The sequence below is a fragment of the Halyomorpha halys genome, unplaced genomic scaffold (assembly GCF_000696795.3).
Source record: "Halyomorpha halys isolate HHAL.00 unplaced genomic scaffold, Hhal_1.1 Scaffold1329.1, whole genome shotgun sequence".
Lineage (NCBI taxonomy): Eukaryota > Metazoa > Arthropoda > Insecta > Hemiptera > Pentatomidae > Halyomorpha > Halyomorpha halys.
In genome coordinates, this window is record NW_027105015.1 from 309,718 (window position 1) to 331,648 (window position 21,931).

Sequence of the window (21,931 nt, forward strand, 5' to 3'; positions counted from 1 at the left end):
AAATCCCCAGAAACACCTCCGTAAACCACACAGCAATAATCAAAGTGGGGGAATATTAAGGAAGTAACCAGGAACCTGCGGGTTTCAAAAGGAAGTAGGTGACGAAGATAATTTAAATGCTTTAGGGTGGAGAAGGTACAGCGGGAAATATCGAAGACGTGGTTTTTCCAGGAGAGAGTTTGGTCTATAGTAACACCCATGTTTTTAACGTATGGATGGAATTGTATTGGATTGTTATTTAGGAATAAGGTTGAAATATGAGGAATAGTTTTCAGGAGGTGATTGGATCCTATTACGATTTCCTTAGTCTTTTCTGCATTAAACTTAAGATTGTTTTGTTGTGCCCACTGACTAATTTTAGTCAAGTCTTCTTGAAGCTTCTCCATAGCAACTAATAGGTCAGAGGTGGAAAGGAAAGATAAATTTGGAAATCATCGGAGTATAAATGGTATTGGGAATGTTGGATATGGATGGTCATTGATGTTGATAGAGAAAAGGGTAGGGGATAGCGATGAACCCTTAGGGATATCACAGGTGAGGGGTCAAGTCATTGGTCGAGGTTTATCAGAAACCACTACGTACTGGGAACGTTCGGATAGGAAGGACTGAAACCAGCGCATGTTTTTGACAAAGGAGCTAAAGACCACGGGATGCTCATTTAGGGCTGAACTTATAAGGGCCACTAGATCTAAGGATTGACTTGAAAAAATACTACAAAACCCTTTAAGTCGCCAAAAGAAGTAGCATGAGGGAAGCCAATCCAAGAATTATTCTACACTATGCAGTGAGGAAACATTGACGAATAGCAGATTCTCTTTCACTTTAAAGGGACTACCATAGAGATTTATCAAATTATCATATGAAAATGCTGCGATAAAAAAATCGAAAACATCTGAATTTCTATCATGAATTATATTTAAATACCGATAGCTACTCCAGATGAGATTAGATTAGATTTTGATTCAGGGCGATCAACATCTAGGTTATTACACCCTTTTTACTTTATTTATCTTCTTGTCTTTGACATTTGATAGTTGAATGTAGACTATTTCCTTTTTACACTGGTCGGTATTGGTGGATTATATTTTATTATAAAGTTGAGTTTCTTTTAGAAATTTTATTATTTTGTCTATGGATTTTGCTGAGTCTTTAAGGGCCAATTCTCTTGTACGAGGAATTTTATTATTTTCGAAGGCTTGACGAAATGATGAGCATTCTTCAATTATATGCTTTATCGATAATGGGGAATGACAGGTTTGGCATATAGGCTGGTCCTCTTTTGTGATTAAGTGGAGGTGTGTTAATTTGGAATGTCCTATTCTTACTGTTGCAACAACCACTTCTTCTCTTCTGTTTCCCCTTTGGCACTTGTCCACTTTTGTGTGTTTTTTTTTTTTTACATTTCTTAGTTTATTGGTGAGTGGTACGTCAGCCCACATTGAATCCCAACTTTTTCGGATTCTGTTCCTTAAAAATGCCTTTATGTCTTTCGGCTCGTAAATTTGGAGTCGTGGAACGTTCATTGTAGCAGCCTCTTCAGCCGCTTTATCCGCTGCCTCATTTCCAGCTATTCCTGAGTGCCCTGGAGTCCAGAGAAAGGAGACACTTTTTTAATGATGTTTTAGCATGTCTATATAGTTCTGAATTTTGTCTATCGTAGGTCCGCTTTGATAGATGATATAAGACTGTCTGAGGTAGTTAACATGAATAAAACTGTCCATTTTTATAAAAATATGTATTGTGAGGAATTTTATTCATTATTTTATATTTGGCAATTGACTCAAATAAAACATTTGTAAGAACATAAAAGTATTTATTAGATTGGACATTTGTTGTTCATGTCACTCGATGGTTAATGTGATACCATTATTAACAGTCCTATCAAGCAGATATCTCACAATCTAATGAACATAGCGTCCCTAAAGGGTTTACTCCCTGTAAGTGGCCATTATCGGGAATTGTTCATCATTTATCTGAAGTAACTATCAGGTCAGAGTTCACCGTTCGCACACTCCTCTTGCGGTGGCACCCTAACAACACGAATAATCATAATAAATAATCTTAATATTATTTATGTCTGATGAACCTCACGCTTAACATTTTATAACGTAATGTTGTGTAGGAACCAGAAGCAGTCACAAATATATGGAAATATATCTGTGACATGTAGAATCAACAAGCAGTATCTATTTTGAAGGTTTTCTAATTTGTAATATAGTAAGGTTGTCTGTCAAAGACTTATCTGTTTACATGCAAATATATTGTTCTCAGAAACTTGTTTCTGTATTTCACTTCATGCTCGTGGGTGTCAGCCGCCCGAGGTGGATGGAAATTTTGCCACCCCCTTATTTAATTATTTCAATTTAAAATACTATTATTAACAGTAATTCTAAAGAACTTTTTGCAAAAACAATCATATTTATCGTGTTTTGTACAGGTAACTATACGTGTAGTTGAAGTTTTCAGAAACTAGGATGGATAAATGTTGCCTTTCGATGGATATAGATTGCTTTTTGAGTTCATGTTAATGAGGATCTGGACTTTCGACATTGGCTGTTGTAGCTCCAAACCACGGATATACCTTAATAACAAAATACTCCTACACATTTTAGAAGCTAAATTCACCTTCTTTCGCTTAACAAATGGATTATTTTCCAACTGAAGTTGGTAAATCTTTATCGTCAGAAGTATATTATAGTATAGTTGGTTCCTGATGGAAAGAATTTAAAAGTTCTTTAGGATTTGGTATTTTTTTCTCTCCTAGCAAATAAAAAAAAGTAGTTTACTTCTTTGTTATAATTATCTCGAAATCCTTTACTATATTATGAAGACTTTGATACCCCATCATACTCCCATTTCTATATATTCTATATTTGTATTTCCGAGTGTTTCTTCATTAATAAATTCTATAATACACTATTATCAAGGGAAATGATTCCATTGTGATTAAGTACTGATTGGAGTATAATTGATTCTAACATGCCTCTGATGATCATTGCTTATGGACAGCACTATTTCTTACCTTATAACAATATGTTATTTGCTAACAAATGGCTTTTTTTTGTTTAATCATATAATTTCCTAAATTTAGTCATTCTGAGTGATGAATATTGGGTTATTTATTTTACCATTTCAACAAATTCATCTTTCAGACTCTTTTTCTCAACTATGATCTAATCATTGTTGCACTTCTCTCAGCTTTGTTTTGTCTGCAGCCTCATAAATAACATTTCAAGTATACCCTTTCAGTGATTGAGGCTTGGAGATGCAAAAGTGAGTTAATGCAAATTTGAAATTCTTTTTTAAAATCCAAAAATATACACATCTATTCGGGAATTTATCACGGTTATGATTAAGCCCTCAGGCCTTAGCCCATTACACACAAGGGGGGAGCAGACCTCAGCCCATTACACACAAGGGGGGAGCAGACCTCAGCCCATTACACATACATACATACGTATATTCCATTCTAAAAAGTTGTGTAAAAAAAGATATCTAATTCCGCTTTCCATAAAATACTCCCGCCATTTTATTTCTGTTCAATAATTACTTTTTAATTTGTATTACCTATAATCACAATAAATTATGGAAAACGAAACGACTGAATTTACTTCGTTAACAACAAGGTTTACCATCAATGAAAACAGAAGGTAGTTTTGCACTTATCACTGATGATTTTTTGGATGCTACCATCTTTCCCTGTCATTACCTTCCTAACTATAGCATGTTTCTAGAAAGAAATCTTGTATTAAACAAGTTCATCCTCATACAAGACTAAAAAGACAAGAAACTGCTCGTATATTCCGACTATTGCATAATTTACTAGACAAACGGTCTAAATTGCCAATCCATTACAAAAGACTGATCAACATGACTATTATAAGGCCTATCTGGACATCTGGACATACGGAGTTGAGCTTTGGGGCTCCACTAAACCATCAAATTCCTCCAGAATCCAATCCTTACAGTCCAAAATCCTTCGTAAAATCCTCAATGCTCCTTACTTTGTCACAAATCAAGTCATCCATCAGGACCTCAATGTTCCGTATGTTGCCGATTTGGCCAGAACCAGATGCCGTTCCTTCCATAATAAACTTTTCCATCACCCAAATCCACTTGTTTCTAACCTGGCTTCTCCTTCACTACCTAATAATCCTCCTAGGTGTCTGAAAAGAAGATCTCTAGAAATGTTATTGGAGTTCTATCAGTGGGTAGATTCTCACTAGATCATGTCACTAGGTCACCTACAGCAAATTTACTTGTTGTATATATGTGTATACAGTTGTAAATAACAATAAATAAATTATTAAAAAAAAACTATTTTCTTTATTATCAAAAATCTTCCCTCTGCCCATGCCCTGCATTGTGCACATTGTGAAAAAAAATATTTCTTTAGTTTCATTGCCTCACATAGTCACATATTACAATATGGTGATTATATGTAAATATATTGCGCACTTAACTGCTTAGGGACTGAAGCGAAAGTAATTAGTATAGTAAAGCACAATGGAACACCAATTCAATTGAAACGTAGGCAATAATGAATCCGCCGAGGGACATTAATATTAACCAGCAACAAAAAATAATCAAATTACTTCCCATTCCTTTAGCGGTTTATGGCCCCAACTACCTGATTTTAAATGAAATGTCTGCAGCCTGACCCGCCCCGCTAAGACCCCCGGGGAGCGACGGTCCTATATCACTTTTGAAATATTAGCTTAAAACGGGAAGAGGAAACTGTAAGATAGTTAAATCGATAAATATTTAAAAAGCGCCTGAAATTGAAAAACGGCATGATGGCACTGCTCACCGTTATCGAAAATACGAATCAATCCTATTCAATTAACAAAAAAAAAACAACGATTCGATCTCTCTGGTAATGGAAAAAATGGATTAAAAAAACATAAGTAATTCTGTAGGCTGAAGAAACCGAAATAAGATAACTAACTTAGATCCCCAGTTTCCATAATGGTCGATAAAAGAGACAAAAAGAAAGATAAATAAAAAGATAATCAAGGCAGGCCAACCGAAGAATGCAGTGATAGTTATTTATGAACTAGCAGTTCCAACCTGGACAGGACGACATTTGATGGTACATCAGGCCCAGCATCTGGAAGCTGAACGAATTCATTAGCTGAGGACACTTGCCCGACAACTGTCTTGGATTGGGAGCGTTTTCTCTCCTAGTTTCAAATAAAATATGCTGGACTACTTTTGTAATTGGAATATGAACTATTTATAGTTAAAGGTTACATTCCCAAATTTTGTCTCAGAGATTTTTATCGTATATTAATGCTATAATTTTTAACATCCACTGTATTTGAGTAATATTCAACATAACAAAGGATTAAAGTGTAAAACTTGTTCATAAAGACTTAAGGGAGTTCACAGGGACTCTACAAAGATATAGAAAAGGAATTTCGGAAGGCGACATCAGATGTGTGAAAAGCTTTTCAATACTCATTCTAGATACGGAATAACATTTAATCTTCAAAAGATATTCAGAGTGATCAATGACAACCTCACCGCCTTCGTTGTCTTTTGGGAAAATCTCTATCGTTGATGATTTTATTTTTTGGGTCTAAAGTAAGTGTCTCAAACTAAAATAATCCGGTAGGCTCCCTCCACTCAATATTTGATGTCTTATGCTGTTTAATAATTATGCTTTAATAATGTGTATTTAAATGACTATTTTCTTCTTTGAGAAGAAAATTTTAGTTGTTAATTTTGGAATCTCCGCTAAAATTTTAAACCAAAATATTGTATTCTTGGTCTAAATAATTCAGTCTCTTCATATTGCACAAATTTTAAGTACTCGACTTTTTTAATATTTCGGCAGATTCATCTCCAATTGAAAAACTATCCCCATCTTATTTACGTTTTTCACAGCGGTAGTCTCGAGGTATTGAGTCCATGCGATGCTACCAAAGAAAGTCAAATTGTGTGTCTACATTCGGTAAATTTAATAGAAGTGATCTCATCACTGATATCGTAATGGGGATATAAAGTTGTTGGGAGGGTTAAGCATGAATTACTGGATTGATCAGCTGTGAAATTATCAAATTACGGATCTCGGTAGCTTGAGCTGGGCAAAATGACCAAGAGTACTCATTAGCCGAGTAGAACTACGTACCCCTAATCAAAACGTTCCAGTAACAAGGAATACTCGTACTTAAAAGATTTCTAGGTGAATACGAGTAATGTAGTCGGGACTCAAACCATTTCAATTACGAATATTTATAATCGATACTCACTTAACTGTTGAGTAAACGTATAGTAACCGTACTCAGCATTTAGTACTTTTTTTTTTATTTCGTACTATTCTGAATACAATATTTTTTTTTTTTATTCAGGCATTTCTTATTAAAGGAAATCATTTTTTGGATAAATGTAATTTCAATTACAATTACTCATAAATTACCGTAGTTTGAAATTGCTGAAATCAAATGATAATTGTAAAGGAGATTTTTTTTTTTTTTCCCAAAACCCCTACAAAATTTTAATGGCGTATTTATAAACAATGAACTTTCTCCTTTTACTGTAGAACATCTACATTCTACGGAGTCCTTTGGAGTGTATTATTTTTGTTGTCAGTATTTATAAAAGTGTATAATGTGTTGGGGCACACATTATTTCTGAATTTAACAAACTTAAATCTAATAAAAACTTAATCCTAATACTACGTGACCTTACGTAGTGTGTTGCCAACGCACCGGAGGGGGGGCAGGTGTTAACGGATTCGTACAGTACTGAAGTGAATCGAAAAATTTGATGTGTCGTCGCTTAATAATTAGAAATGAGGCGATCACACTATAGAGCTGTTCCGGGCACTCTAGATCCACGAGCTTACGACATAGAATGCCGTGAGACACGGAGTCGAATGCCTTTGTGCAGTCGATGGATATCATGGCCGTTGCCTCATTTCGGTTGAAGGTGGTATTTACCTCAGTCTGGAGTTTCATTAGGTGATGCGAGCTTGGAAGCCGGTCTGTTCAAAAGGAATTACAGAGTGTTCATCGCAGAATTCCCGAAGGTAATTAAGAATGATCTTTTCGTAAACCTTGCCGAGATGAAGCAACAAACTGATGGGCCTGTAGTGATCCGCCTCCGTTCCAAAAAGGGGATGAAAATGCTTTAGATTTCTATATCCCGTATGGATTTATTGTAACAATGTGGATCTCTACTTTATTAATTTTAGTGTGTGTAGAAAATGATTATGAAATCGATTTTAAGATCGCGCACTTGCGTATCATATATCTAAACCTTTCGCATTTCTGTCATATTAGGGCCGATTTAAAAGTTTTCAAAGGTGCAAAAGATGAAAATAAAGTAGATTCTTAGAGCACGCGCTCACGCTCGATTGACTACAATATTTATATATGAGTTACGTGCAATAAAATGTTAATAGAACTTATTACAAACCTACCTACCCCTTTACTTTTATCATCGTATATATTCAGAAGTTCATTTAAATTTTTCTCTATCGGGAAAAAAATAAATAAAATCAATTACTATAAATGCCCGTTTCTCACAACTACCGAAAAGTTTCGTTTTCCCATTGTCTAATCAATGCTTATGATACTAGTACAGTGAAGTATGACATTTTATCTGTCCATATTTTGATTAATCTAAGTTAATGCACTTTTGTTTGCTTTCATAAAAAACAGGATCTCTTAGTTAATATTGCATTTATCGCTTTTCCATTGGCAAAGGGAGAAATGTTTTCCAGCATAGATACATTTTTCCATTTTAATTTCCTACTCAAGATCTTTCTGGTAATTATTATTTCAATCTTCTGATTTCTCACTCATAGCAATTAATATAAAACAAATATATATAACTTTTTTCTTGACTCTATATGTATATATAGTCATGGATATATAAAGCGCTGTGAATTTAGATTTGCCCATGGATTTTTCTACTTAATATAGTAAATCACCGCTTTTTTAATTTTCTATATTCATTCCTAATTTGTATTGCAATATAAAGACTCCATGGAGATAGTAATAATACATTACCGCTTTGACATGTCAGCCTGCTGCCTCATTGACCATGTCCCCACTTTGACCCTTAGCCTAATTACGTCTTGTTACACTTATTCTACTCCATCATTCATAACAGAGGTTGCCATGTGTTCTGTATAACTGAGTCATAAATTATATGCTTATCACCCAGGATCGAAATAATAATAAAATACCAAATTTTCAAAATTCCTTTCTCTAAAATACATTTAATTTTGTTTATTTGGAATTATTAACCATCTCTCATCATAGTTGTAATGACGCTAGATAAATATAAACTGTGACTGAACTTGATAATTGACTAAAGGAGGAATATTTCACAGATTGAAAATAATTTACGGAGAGTAATATTTGTTTATTTATGCATATCGTAGCTTTCGATATTCATCTGTGCTTAACAATTTTGAAGCAAATTATTGCACATTACCAAAAAATTCGTCCTAATGGGTCTTACATGGTTAATATAACGGTTACATTTTTTTTAACAATTGATTATGGGGGAGGTATAGTATCTTACAAAAGTCACCCCTAACTATACACAACGTTATAAATAAATAAAAATAATAATTCTTAATAAAAGAGAAAAGTAATGTTAGTAAAAAATGACGGGATTCGTAGACATAACAAAAGTAACAATTGCCCTTTAATGGAGAAGAAACAACAAATTAATTTGAAAAAAGGACGAAAATAAAAAATAAAATTGAAGTAATGTCAATAATAGGATTGTCAAATATAGAATTTATAACAGAATGTCCTGCAGCAGCCTGGGCGTCAGTCTTCGGTTTGAGGTTGGGTTGGTTTCCCAAGTTGTAGATCACTGCTCCTATAACTGTCGGTAACTGGGAGTGGATTGCATGAACCGTTTTTTTTTTTTTTATGTAATCCTATATTGTTTCTATTTTTAATTCACAATGCAATTGGCTATTTCATACAAACCAAGAAGCATCCACTGCGATTCTTCGAACATTTTTTTGGAATAATTGTAATTTTTTCCTTTTCGTAAAGGATGCCACTCCATAGATTTCACTGCCGTACATCAGCAGTGGCCTGAGAATCATTTTTAAAATAAGAATAGCTGCTTTTGGTTTTAATGTGTATGTTATATTAAGGGTAGGATATAGCATTGCTAACCTTGCGTAGGTTTGGTTAGTCAGTTTTGAATTACCTTTAAATGCGGCTTTTTAAAGTTATGATATGATATTCTATATCATATGATATCATGTTTGGTATTCTTTACTAAATACCTCTTTAGATATTGATAATTTCATTATTAATATAGTTAGTGTTATATCTTTTATCATAACAATTTCAGTCATCTGTTAACTTTTCAAATGTAGTGTAAACTAGTGGTAACTTGTTTATGTAGTAAGTTTCTCAGTTTAATAAATCTTACATTTAGGTCTATGGCTTTGTCTACTTTATGATAAGTTATTTTCATTTTGTTAAAAACAAAAAGTTAACATTTTATGATTAATGATCGTTATCCATATGGAATTAAATCTAAAAAGTAATAATTGGATAGTAATTAAATATTAAGTGTTTTCTAAAGTTCATTTTACCACTGTCGTTTTTGTTTATGGCCTCACAGTAATAACATCTTTTGGCTAGTAATATGACAAAACACTTTCAAATTGGAATTTTTTAAAGTATATTTTGCAATCTAGTTTAGTTGAGATCTTAACTAAGAACATTAAGAACTTTTTATCTTACTTTTATTTTTCAATGAATTTTTGCAACAAAATAGAAATTTATAACAAAAATTTTTTTTTTAATTTATTTATTGATATTTACAACTGTACATAATATACATAAAGTGAATTTGAGGAAATCATGACCGTATGGTACAAGCATGTAGAGAAAATATCCATTGGTAGCACTCTAAAAACATTTTTACAATATAAGGTCTCGAGGCCATCTTCTTTTCAGACGCCTCGGAGGATTGTCCAAAATAAAAGAGGAAGCAAGAGTAGATTAAAATTTATTTATTGATATTTACAACTGTACATAATATACATCAAGTAAATTTGAGGAAATCATAACAGTATGGTACAAGCATGTAGAGAAACTACCAATTGGTAACACTCTAAAAACATTTTGACAATATAAGGTCTCGAGGCCATCTTCTTTTCAGACGCCTCGGAGGATTGTCCGGAATAAAAAAGGAAGCAAGATTAGAAACTAATGGGTTTGAGTGGTTAGGGTGTTTGTAATGGAAGGATTGATATCTGGTTCGGGCTAGATCGGTTACAAATGGAACATTAAGGTCTTTGTGAATGATTTTATTTGTGACAAAGTAGGGAGCATTTAGGATTTTACGAAGGAATTTGGATTGTAAGGATTGGTACGAGAGGAATTCGAAGGTTTAGTGGACCTCCAAAGCTCTACGCCGTATGTCCAGATGGGCCTTATGATTGTCATGTAAATCAGTCTTTTGTAATGAATTGGAAGTTTGAACCGTTTGTCTAGTAAGTGCTGTAATAGTCGAAATCGAAGTGCCTGTCACTTCCTGTCATTTCAGTCTTGTGTGAGGATTCCAGGTTAGTCGTTTGTCCAGATGTAGTCCAAGGTAGCGGATCAGTTCTACAGGGGTAAGGGTGACATTATTGAAGTATACTGCAGGGCAGTCAGTAGGTTTACGACGTAGGGCAAAGGTAATTTGATGGGATTTGTTGGAATTTATTTTAATCCTCCAATTATGACACCATTCTTCGAGGGCTGTGATATGGGAGTGAAGATTTTTGATATGCAACTAAAGGGTTATTATTAACAGCGAGCACACACGTGCCATCGGCATACATGGTGAGGATAGTGTTAGGATTGGTTGGAATGTCAGCTGTATAGATTGTGTAGAGGATGAGACCGAGGATACTACTCTTAGGAACACCAGTGGAGTGAAAGAAGAGAGATGAATAGGAACCATTGTGGTTTACATTAAATAATCTGTCAGTGAGAAAGAAATGAATAATGAGAAAGTATATAGGAGGTAGGAATTTACGGAGTTAACAAAAATTAAAATTAAAAAATGCTCGTTATTTGGTATTATCCATATACGAATTTCTGGAAATGGATTATAATTCCCATAGAAGAAATATTGAATCTTTATTTTTTACACTAATCCTGATTTAAAACTTATAAAAGATTTATTGCCTGTTTAAAGTTTGGCATTATCTGGGTTTCATAGCAGATACAGATAGTGCATCGAATATACGGGGAAAAAATCAGATATATTCCATAAAAAAAGTCAATATAAATCACAAGATACGGAATAAAATTTAATGTATCAAAAAAGCCAAGAAAAAAAATCCTAAATTAAATTATGGTACTATAACTATTGCTAAATACTAATTTAATTCAGGATTGGAATTTATAACGATCTGAAGAAAAATATCAATAGAAAAACAAATTTTAAATAGTTGTTATGTAAATTAAATCACAGTGACGTCGGAAATATCGCAAAAATAAACATGAATACATTCAAGGGAAAACGCAGTAAGGAATGTAATACGAATTAAGAAAACTTAAAAAAAAATTGCTTTTTTAATAGTGTAAACAACCATTGCATCAACTATACAATTTCACACAGAAGATTTAATTAAAAGATTAATTATATCCGCTGAAAAAGAAATTGAGAAAACAAATATGCTTCCGAATTTGTATACATAGATTTGTTTTTATTTTAAATTAAAAGCGTTGGTATTTTAACTAGATCATTAAGCATTAGCACGTAGGGTATTAATAATATGGTTTATTGAATTATTGAAGTAAATATGTACTACATAGATAAAATCAGATCTTCAATCTTATTATAGTTTAATCTTTTTAAAGGGCTTGTTTGGATTAGCCAGATCCACTGTACTATCTTATCCGTTTTATTAACACCTGAGCTTAGTGTTTGGAAGCTGTAATTGTTATAATTGAAGATTAAAATAAATGATTTATTTTTATTAAAAATTTAAAAAATAAAAGACTCCTCAAATTGGACAAATTAAGCAAGCAGTTTATTAATGATTTAAGACGAGAAAAAAATAAATAAAAACGATCAAATAAAAATCTACAAGCGGGAATTATATAAGATAATATAAACGTAATGTATATTTTGTCGACCATAATCGAAAACATCAAACACTATTTTGGATTATTGGTGATAATATCGGAAAAGAATATTGTTAAAGAAAATAGAGTTATTACAATTATTCTAATTGTAAGGATAGTTGGAGCTGGATAGGAATCGTACCAGAGGATTAGTGTGAAGAGTGAGGTTTTGTTGGCGGTGCGAGACTTTGAAAGGTATGAGGATAAGAACAAACGGAATGTTGAGGCAATGAAGAGTCTTGTTTATAACTGTTCCGGTAACCTACGGCAACGGAAAGGTTGAATCAGAAAGGCTTCCATGTATAGGACCAGTAGCGCCAATGTGGCCAGCATCAAAAGCTTGCCTCCTCCAGCGCTCTTGGTGGCAAGAGAAGCAACCCGGTGTGGGGGTGAGATAGCCATCTTGTCTTCAACCAGAGAAGCGTCCATCCTTTATTTTTGTTCACTGATCATTAATATCTACATGAGTGAGTAGAATTACTTGAGTGGTTCCCAGCAGCAGAGAGAGGAGAGGCTTGGAGATGCGAGAGGAAGAAAGAAGAAAGAAGTAAGTCCACATAGCAATAGTTAACATCCACATCATCATCAACCACCTCAATGTTAGATCTACAATTTCCATAGCCCAGTCATACAAAATTCTATTAACAAACTAATCATAATGTTTTGTTTCGATCACCCCCTACACCTCTTGTAACATAAAACAATAGAATTTTATTACAATTAATCATGTTTCATTTTTCAATTATACAGTCCACTCAAACCCAACCAGCCAACCAAAAGTGAAGTGTGTCTTACAATGTGGTTGAAGGCATACTTCATACAATAACATATAATATTATGTAACACATAATATAGGGCACTGACTATTGCTCGAAGGACTTAAGACTGAAAGGATTGGATGCGTTATTCAATTACTAACGCAAAAGGATTTCTTTACTTGCTGTTCCGGGACGCCTAACACTATTGCTCTATCCACTATTCTTGCCAAGTGAACGGACTCTTTACGCTTCTTAATGTAATGACTCTGACAATATTAGCTTCATTAAAATTTTTACTGTGTTCCTATTCTTATAGCTACTCCATTACTCTCTGTTCCTTGAAGAACCATAGATGCTGCTAAGATAATCATAATACTTCGTATCCTCATTTGATGGGAATAGGGTCTGTAATGCATACGACTATAGTCATAAAATGGCACAACTCAAAAACGAGTTTACCAACCATAGTGAATGGTAATGCAATAGAGAGCGATAGGTTTAAAATAGTAAGATAAATACAAGTGCACTAAGGTTGGTAAACCTTTTGTTTAAGTTAGATTGATATAATTTTGATTATTTAAAGAGAGATATCTACTAGAGTCTTAAATGGTCATGACAAAAAAAAAACTGATTTTCGACTTGCATCGCTTTTGGTATAGTACAGTACGCTATGTTAAATCTGGCCGTATATGTGTGTTTTAAAGACTTATCTTATGTCGTTTAGAGTCTGTTCCGCAATTTTTTGCCTGATAACTAAAGGTGTATTTATTTACAGAGTTTATCATTAATTAAATTTCATCGGTAATTTAAGATTAATTGTGTTAATTTTCGCTGCTGTTATCTGGTTACATCAATTATCATCTTAACTATTATATGTGATTACATATAGTGTGGAAAAGTATCGAGTTGGTAAGGCACTGGACTCCTACCTTCTGGCAACTACTTCTGTCACTACTGTGGCAGAAAATGTTATAGTCGGTAATCAATGCTTGTGTTGGAAGAACTGAGTGGATATCTAACCCTTCTGAGTGCTTTTGGTGGTTATATGAGGGGTGATAGATCACATCTTTATATAGCCATGGCTAGTTTTGAGGCATTTTTTTTTTTTAAATTTGTGCACAAACTACAATTATGCTGTACAGCTGGCAGTGGCTAGTTAACAAGAACTAACGATAGAGTTAAGGACACCATAATAAAATTGACTGAGCTCAGAACTGGACCTCGCAATGGTCACGCACATTTAATCAGGAAGTGCGACACTAGTGCGTGAATACTCTAATGTACAGTTGGCATTTAGCTAAAGAATGGCAAGGAAATATATCAAACATTATCTAAAACATACTAACGGAAACAATAAATTTCCTTCTTTTTTATATTTTTAATTTATTTTGTATTTATGATCGTGCAGAAGAGAGCTGCATGCTAGGAGTCGATAGCCACGACCCTGCTGCTATAGCAACAGTAGGTACTAATAAATTTTATCACGCCCATTGATAACACGTAACCATCGATTACTAACTGATAACATACCGTTATTGATACAGGTAAATGTCTGTGTTTATATTTTCAAGTGCCTTACAATTTGAACGAATTCCTCCTGACAATAATCCTATGTATCTAGAATACTTATCAAGACAAAAGCTCTTTGTATCAACTCGTTTTAAATTTAAAAATCCAGATTTCAATATATAAGCAATAAATAAAAATTACATACTTTTCACTCGGCGAGGAAGGAAGGGGATAGAAGGGGCAAAGAATTCGTTATTAATATTTATTTTTTGTGCAACACTGTAAAAATAAAGAATATTGATGCAAGCAAATTTATATTCAATTAAATAAGTAATTTTGTATTTATAAATTAACAACCGTTTGGAAAATTTAACCTTAGTATCTTTACATATAAACTGACTTTTAACTATTGTTAAGCTGTAGCACCTGTGGCGCCGTCAGTCGTTCTTGATTTTTTGAGGAGAGATTTAGGTAAGGTTACTTTTAGAAGTATTTACAATTAACAGTTTTAATGAGTTCTGACGCAATTATGTCATAATTCATGAAATAAATGAGTCTATGAGACTTCTTTTTTTTTTTTTTACACAAATAAGACACTTTTTATATTAAATAATATAGCCCATCAGCCTATATTTCAATTCATATCCTGATAAAATAAATATAATAAAAAAAAATATATATATATCTTTCCTGTCAAACAAACTTAAGTACAGCCTATTAAATATTAGTCTCTGAAAGTCTTGTAGAATCAGTGAATTATTTTTAAAAAAATATAAATCAATTGTCATTTTAATATTCATCTAAATAATGACTGTAAGTGGTTTACTTCAGATTGAAATTAGCATTTATAACCCCTTACAGTTATGGATTCCCTTGTTTAACTAAAAAAAAATTAAATCATTGAGATGTTACCAAAGATACTTTAGATAAATTATAATAATAATAATAGATCCTATAACAAGATTAAAAATGAATGATCAAGGTTACGGCATCAAAATACTGGCAAAGAAGGAGAACATCTATATAAAATTTATTCCTTAGTTACAGAAAAACTATAAAGAGGAATTTGGCTAGAGACAATTTTCAGTGTAGGGGCTTTGGGTGTAGAGGAACTATTATACTTTAAAAAAGTAATTTTTTTTAGAGAATCTTAGTGTTGAAAAGAACCAGAGTCTGAGTATAAAAGTAATCATTATTTTAGGCTCTCTAAGAAACATCATTTGTATTAAGACTTATTCCATTTGATGTGTACAAAATAAAATGTATTTCCGCTTTTCCCATCTAATTCGCAGATATTTTAAAAATATTTTTGTCTAGTGGACTAATCAGTTTGCTGTGTAAAATATAAATACATATCGATGGGGTTTGAAGGTGTAGTTTTAATAAAATGGATCATTTTTTTGTTCAATTTTTAATCAATACTCTATCAAGCTAAATTTTACATTATACCAAGGATAGATAACACTTTACCCAGTGTTTATTATAGCCCATCTTGAAGATGTTTTATAGATGTAAACACTGCAGTGGCTTCAAGGTATCATAAAACATTTCTATTTAAAACAAAGTGCATGAGAAACAGCAAATAATGATTTCTAAAATCCGCACATTCTATTTTACTATTTTGAAATTCAATTACTTTATTTTACTAACAATATCTTAGATTTGTTGTGACCCTAAATCCTAGAGATGAATTGAAATCTCCATTTCTGTTAAATATGAATAGCTTCTAAATTTTTAATAGATTTAATAGCTACTTGAAAAATGACATTTTTTTTTGGGTCTGCTAACAAATAACTTAGACATAAAGATAACGTTAATTACATAATAGTACTTCTAACATGAAGATATTCTAACCAGTTTATCGCACGTAAAAGCGATCAGAAGAAATTTGGTTAAGATAAATAAACATAGCTAATCTCTGTTCCCAGGACCAAACACTCTAAATATCTCCTTGTACTCGTTGCATCTTGTTCTGAGTTTTCTGTAGTGATAAATATATATATAATATGCAAACTCAGCCTAAAAAACCAGCGACCGTTAAGTATATTGTTCTGGTGTCGAGTCGCATTTACATGCAACAATCTAGTCCATCAGGGTCTATATTCAAAGGTCCATCAAAAGGTAAATTATATGTAGATATAACCGGAAATATATATATACACACCTTTATTTGCATACACTCAGTTTATAATTGAAACTGTGCCAAGTTAAATTTTTCCAACTGACATTTGATTATTTTGAGTAAAATGAAGTTTTATATTTTTTATTATTCCACCACTAATTTTTGTTAGCTAAATCGCAATTTGTTTTATTGTATACGATCTTGCTTATTGCTGTATTATTTTTCAAATTCTTTTAAGAGCCATCGATGCAAGATTGAAGAAATAAATAAATGCTTATAACATAGATATAATTACAGATAGGCCATTGTGGACTAGTAAAGGATGTTAGACAGGGCATTATTTTTGCTTGAAATGTTTTTACTATCTTTAAAAATAACAAATTTTCAATTTTCAAGGCATATTACTCCAGAAAGGGATCTAATCTTAAGTTTAATATTTTTGGGGGTGTGTAAATACATATAGGACTTTTTAAAAAATATATATCAACTTTCAGATTGGCTTCCTTTGGAAGTAATGGTTTTTCGTAAATTGAAAATTTGTTACTATTCATGCCACTGAAACATCAATTGGAATATAAATGGGAACTTGGGGGAATGGTGTGGGGGGAATCTCATAAGTCCAAAAATCGCTGGAACGCATTCACCTGGCATAGGGTTTTGATTAGTAAAGTTAGCTCGGATGTCAAACCACCTTTAAGGCCGATTACATCAGTATCCAGTAAAATTAAGATTTGTACAGCTTAGATTTTTAAAGAGTTTAGTTAAACTCCGGTAATTAAGTCACATTTTTTCTGGCCAGGCCAACAGTTTTGCTAACCAGGTTAGCTGAAACTAAGATAATTGCCAAACTCCACCATCTTATCATTAATGTTAGAAATTATGGGTCCAATTGAATTTAAAATTGACTCAACAGCCATTTTTGACGGTCGAAATAGCTATCATGGGACCAATATATATCTCATCAAAATATATCTCATCTGAGGATTACTAAGAATGAGAGAAAAATAATGATAATGTATATAATATTGTTTATAATTTAATAGAAATAATTTATTATAAATAAATAATTTATTTATAATATAATATAAATATGATATCAATTTCATAATATTAAAAAAATATTATAGATTTGAAAATACACTTATAAAAATAAAATTTAATCTATTATACAAAAAAAAAGCTATATATGAGTAGCTCAGTCACTTTTTCACAAAATGAACTCAATATCATTTCTGCTTGCTGGCCGCTTGCTTCATCATCTTCGGCAGTGGCACATAACAGGAATTTTGCAAAATAATTTGGGATATGGTCATTCCAAATTAATTTAAGAAAGTTTTGAATTTTACCACCTTAAATTTTTCACAGGTTTTTTGTAGATATTCTACTCTTACTTAGTTTTTGCTGGAAAGACGGCATCTGACACTATTTGTATTAAATGATAATGTAGGGGTTCCGCCATTTATCTACTTCTACCAAAAGGCCGTTTTCTTACTAATACCAAAAAAGTTTAGAACTTTTTAGAATGCTCTATAATGCTATAGAACACTGCTCTATGGAATACTAAAACTCTTTAGTAAAAAAAAATGCTAGAAATGTGTTAAAAAGCTTAGTTCCAAACACGGCGCTGGTCAGATCCAGTTGAGGCAATCTGAGTTCAGCATTGAGGTCCTGAAATATTTCGCTAAGCTTTTGGCTGAGGGTTTAATATTTCATTTTAGCCGTTGTGACGAAATATATTCTTTTTCAATTACGAGAAAAATGTTGCTTAGAGGCCGTTGTAACTAACCGTAATAAAAAACATTGGAAAAAGTTACAACCTCAATGAGCTTCATTATTTCATTGTAGGAAGATAGTCCGGGTGGTGGTCAATAAAAGTTTCAAAGTAGTAAAAGAAAACGATTTATGGTTAATTAACGTTTCGCTGTCAGATTACAACAGAGCGGATGACTCTGTTTCAATCTGACAGCCACGACGATGCCCTGCAAAGTGGGGCGAAACGTTGGTTAACAATAGACAGCTTTCATTTAATATTTTGATATCTTTATTGACCGCTACCCGAACTATCTTCCTACAATCTACTCCTTACGGTCAACCGTACAATCTTCTTTCATTATTTCATATTTGCAGTACACTCGGTCATAGCTAGTTACTCACTACAGTACACCAAGCTTATTCCTAGGTAGTAGGTACATCCGGGTTTTTAAATAAAATATCTAACATTAATTGCAGCATGGGTTAAGAGAAACCATTGCCTGAAAAAATTGAGTGTGGTCTCGGATAGTGGAGAATGTAAAACTACAGTGTTTTAATTTTAGATCCTGAAATAAGATAAGGTATAAATAGGTATGTTTACAAATCATAAATATTATATAAACATATACTTTATTTGTTTCATTCTTAAGAAAAATTATTATTACGGTTTCTCTATTTTATATTATTATTTTATTATTATGATATGCTGCTTTTTACTCCTCAGGCTTGAATGAGCGGTGGTTCGTGAAAGTCCAGCATCGAAAGCTGCTGATCAGTATTGCAGTATTCTTCGCCTTTACTTTCTGGTACCTGTTTCTGGCTCTTCAGAGGTTACTAATTTATGTGTATTGTTTTTCATATTTTTTTTTTTTACTATTGCTAAGTTTTATTGATATGACTAGTAATAATAAATATTCAAAAAACAAAATCTGATCGTAGTTAATAAGTCTCAACGGTCAAAAGTTCAACTTTAAAATAGTATACAACGTGTAAACAGCTTATAATGTATATAATTTTTAAATTAATAGATTACAAGAATTTTGCAAGCTTGTACTATAGAAAAATTCATTAATCCAATCAAACTACTGAGGACAGAATGAACTGGACAGAATCTGTGCTAATATCAAAATAATATAGTAAATATAAATAAACATTATCTAAAAAAAAAATAAACAGTTATTCCGCGATAATTGATAAGGAGTCAGCAAACCAGTTCGCCAAGTGATGCCCAAAAGTGGACTTCCGCACATAAACCACCGTTTGACCTTATAAAGCACATCACTAGGAAAGAAAGTGTCGATCTGCTTCGGAATCTTTCTTTGTTTATTGATAAGAAAAATTAGATATATACTTTTATTTCTAATAAAACTATATCGACCTATTCAAACAAAAAATAATCGAATGGATGTAATAAATAAAGAATAGATAGAATAAAAGAAATACATTATTCCAACTCTCAAAACCGATTTTATGTGAACTCAAGGTAGAAAAAACAGAAAAGATTTTCATGATACTATAAATCTCATTCTATGAATTTTTTTTTATTAAGGAAAGGTGTTTTATTAAGTTATTTGAATTTCATTCAAGGTCTATATATATAAAATTAATCACAATATTTTGATTTATTTCCTTAATGAACTATAGAACTAAGGAAACTAGCTAGTTAGCTAAGTGTCCATAATAATTAAGGAAATTAGTAAGGGTTCTGTGAAGACGAAAAAAGTAAAGGGATGTTTTTATTTATTGCTGAAGATCATTGTTAACTTAAATCAATTAGTGACCTTTAGTTTATAATAGGGCAATTGATGAAGAACCACAATGAGGATTAAAACAAGTATCTGTGTTTTTTTATTTTTACTTATATCTATTAAAGTTAAATGAAATGTATTATCAAAATTAATTCAAGTGGAGCTTCTTTACCGACGTTCTACAGCTCAAGAATGTGTATATATATATATATACACATATAACGGAATTTTTAATTGATTTTGAGACGCGAGGGCACTAAACTAGTATTGTCCAGCATTGCCCTTCTGTATAGTGTAGTAGGAGATTACGATAGCTTATCAATGCCTGCATTGTCGGTCCGATTGAGTGAGCTTCCTTTGAGCTTCTCATCTTACAAGTAAAAGTTTTCCTGCTAAAACTGCAAGCAATATGTACTTCCACCAAATTTACCAATCTAACAATGATGAGGAGGTACTACCGGACAGAGAAGAAATTATGGACATAATTTGGTCCCTGAAAAATAATTAGTCTCCAGGGCCCCACGAAATCAGAATTAATAAAATACGCAGGGGAAGACATTTGGTAGTTGATTTTCAAGGTGATATGGGATATATGGATGGAAGAAAAAATGCCAGCTGACTGGGGAGAAGCTATTACAGTCCCTATATATAAGAAAGGGAATAAACTCAAATGTGAATATTACAGAGGTATAGCGCTCCTGCCAACAGTTTACAAGTTCTTTACAACAGTTCTTGTCGGTAGCAATTTGTAGGAGGATGATGGAGAGAAGCGAATACCAGAGTGGTTTTCGCCCAAGACGCTCAACAACAGACCACCTGTTCATTTGTCTGATCGAGAAAACGTACGAGTACAATGTCGACTTATACCACCTCCGTATTGCCTTCCGACAGGCTTATGATAGTGTGAACAGAAGAAAATTACTAAAGGCATTGCAGTCGCTGGGCATACCTAGTAAGTTAATAAGATTAACAAAGATGACCCTGAAAAAGGACTAGTTATGAGGTGAAACTCGAGTGGGCATCTCAAATAGCTTTAGGGTTAACAGTGGCAAGGAGATCCATTATTACCAGTACTGTTCAACCTCGCCCTAGAAGTTGGCATTAGAAATGTGATGATAAATCCGGGTGGCACCATTTACAATAGGCTCACACAACTCATGGCTTATGCGGATGATGTAGTCATCACAAGGAGAACCAAAACAGCACTGAGCGGTGCTGTAGAAGAATTCAAGAGAGCAGCACAAGATTCAGGACTTAATATAAATTATGAAAAGACCAAATATATGAAAAGCTCTAGACAGACCGAGGAGCGAAGAGATATTGTGGATGTGGGGGAAAACACGTTTTACAGCTGCAGTACATTCAAGTACCTGGGAGGAGTTGTGACGGAGAATAATAATGTAGAAGTTGAAATTAAGGGCAGAATGTTAGAAGGAGCGAGATGTTTCTATGCCCAACAAAAACCTCTCCGATACAAAAGTCTTTCCAGGAAAGCAAAGCTTTTTGTTATAATTAGGCCAGTATTAATGTATGGCAGTGAGACGTGGACTCTCACCAAGGAAAACAGAAGAGCTCTACTGGTTTGGAAGAGAAGAGTCCTGAGAAAAATCTTTGGAGCCGTAAAAGAAGTGCGCAGATGGAGAATCAGAAGCAATGCCGAACTAATAGAATTGTATGGAGAGCCTGATATTCTCTGTGCTATTAAGAAGAGCATGCTGCGATTGTTAGAACATGTGGAAAGGACGGAGCCCTGTAGGCTGCCTAAAAGGATGCTAAATGGTGCACCAGGAGGAAAAAAGAAAAAAGGCAGACCCAGGCGTCGGTAGTTAAATGATTTGAGAGAGATTGGAATCGCAAACTGGAGGAGTCTCATTGGAAACGGCGAGGCATGGGGAAGAGGCCCAGGTCCTGCAAGGACTGCAGCGCTCA

At 33.1% G+C, this 21,931-nt stretch overlaps 1 protein-coding gene across 7 annotated transcripts in view; it reads left to right on the plus strand.

Annotated features, from left to right (window-relative positions):
• LOC106689314 (uncharacterized) overlaps positions 1-21,931 on the plus strand; it is a 54,774-nt gene that overhangs the window by 21,143 nt on the left and 11,700 nt on the right. For 2 of the 7 annotated variants that reach the window (XM_067047562.1, XM_014434227.2), the window contains exons 1-2: positions 16,372-16,501; positions 18,979-19,084. In XM_067047562.1, coding sequence (XP_066903663.1) covers positions 16,387-16,501; positions 18,979-19,084 — 221 coding nt within the window. In that variant the 5' untranslated portion in view covers positions 16,372-16,386. Of the gene's footprint in view, positions 1-16,371; positions 16,502-18,826; positions 18,846-18,978; positions 19,100-21,931 lie in introns of those variants that run through there. The other 5 variants (XR_010843465.1, XM_067047558.1, XM_014434226.2 and 2 more) reach the window with 4 other exon arrangements.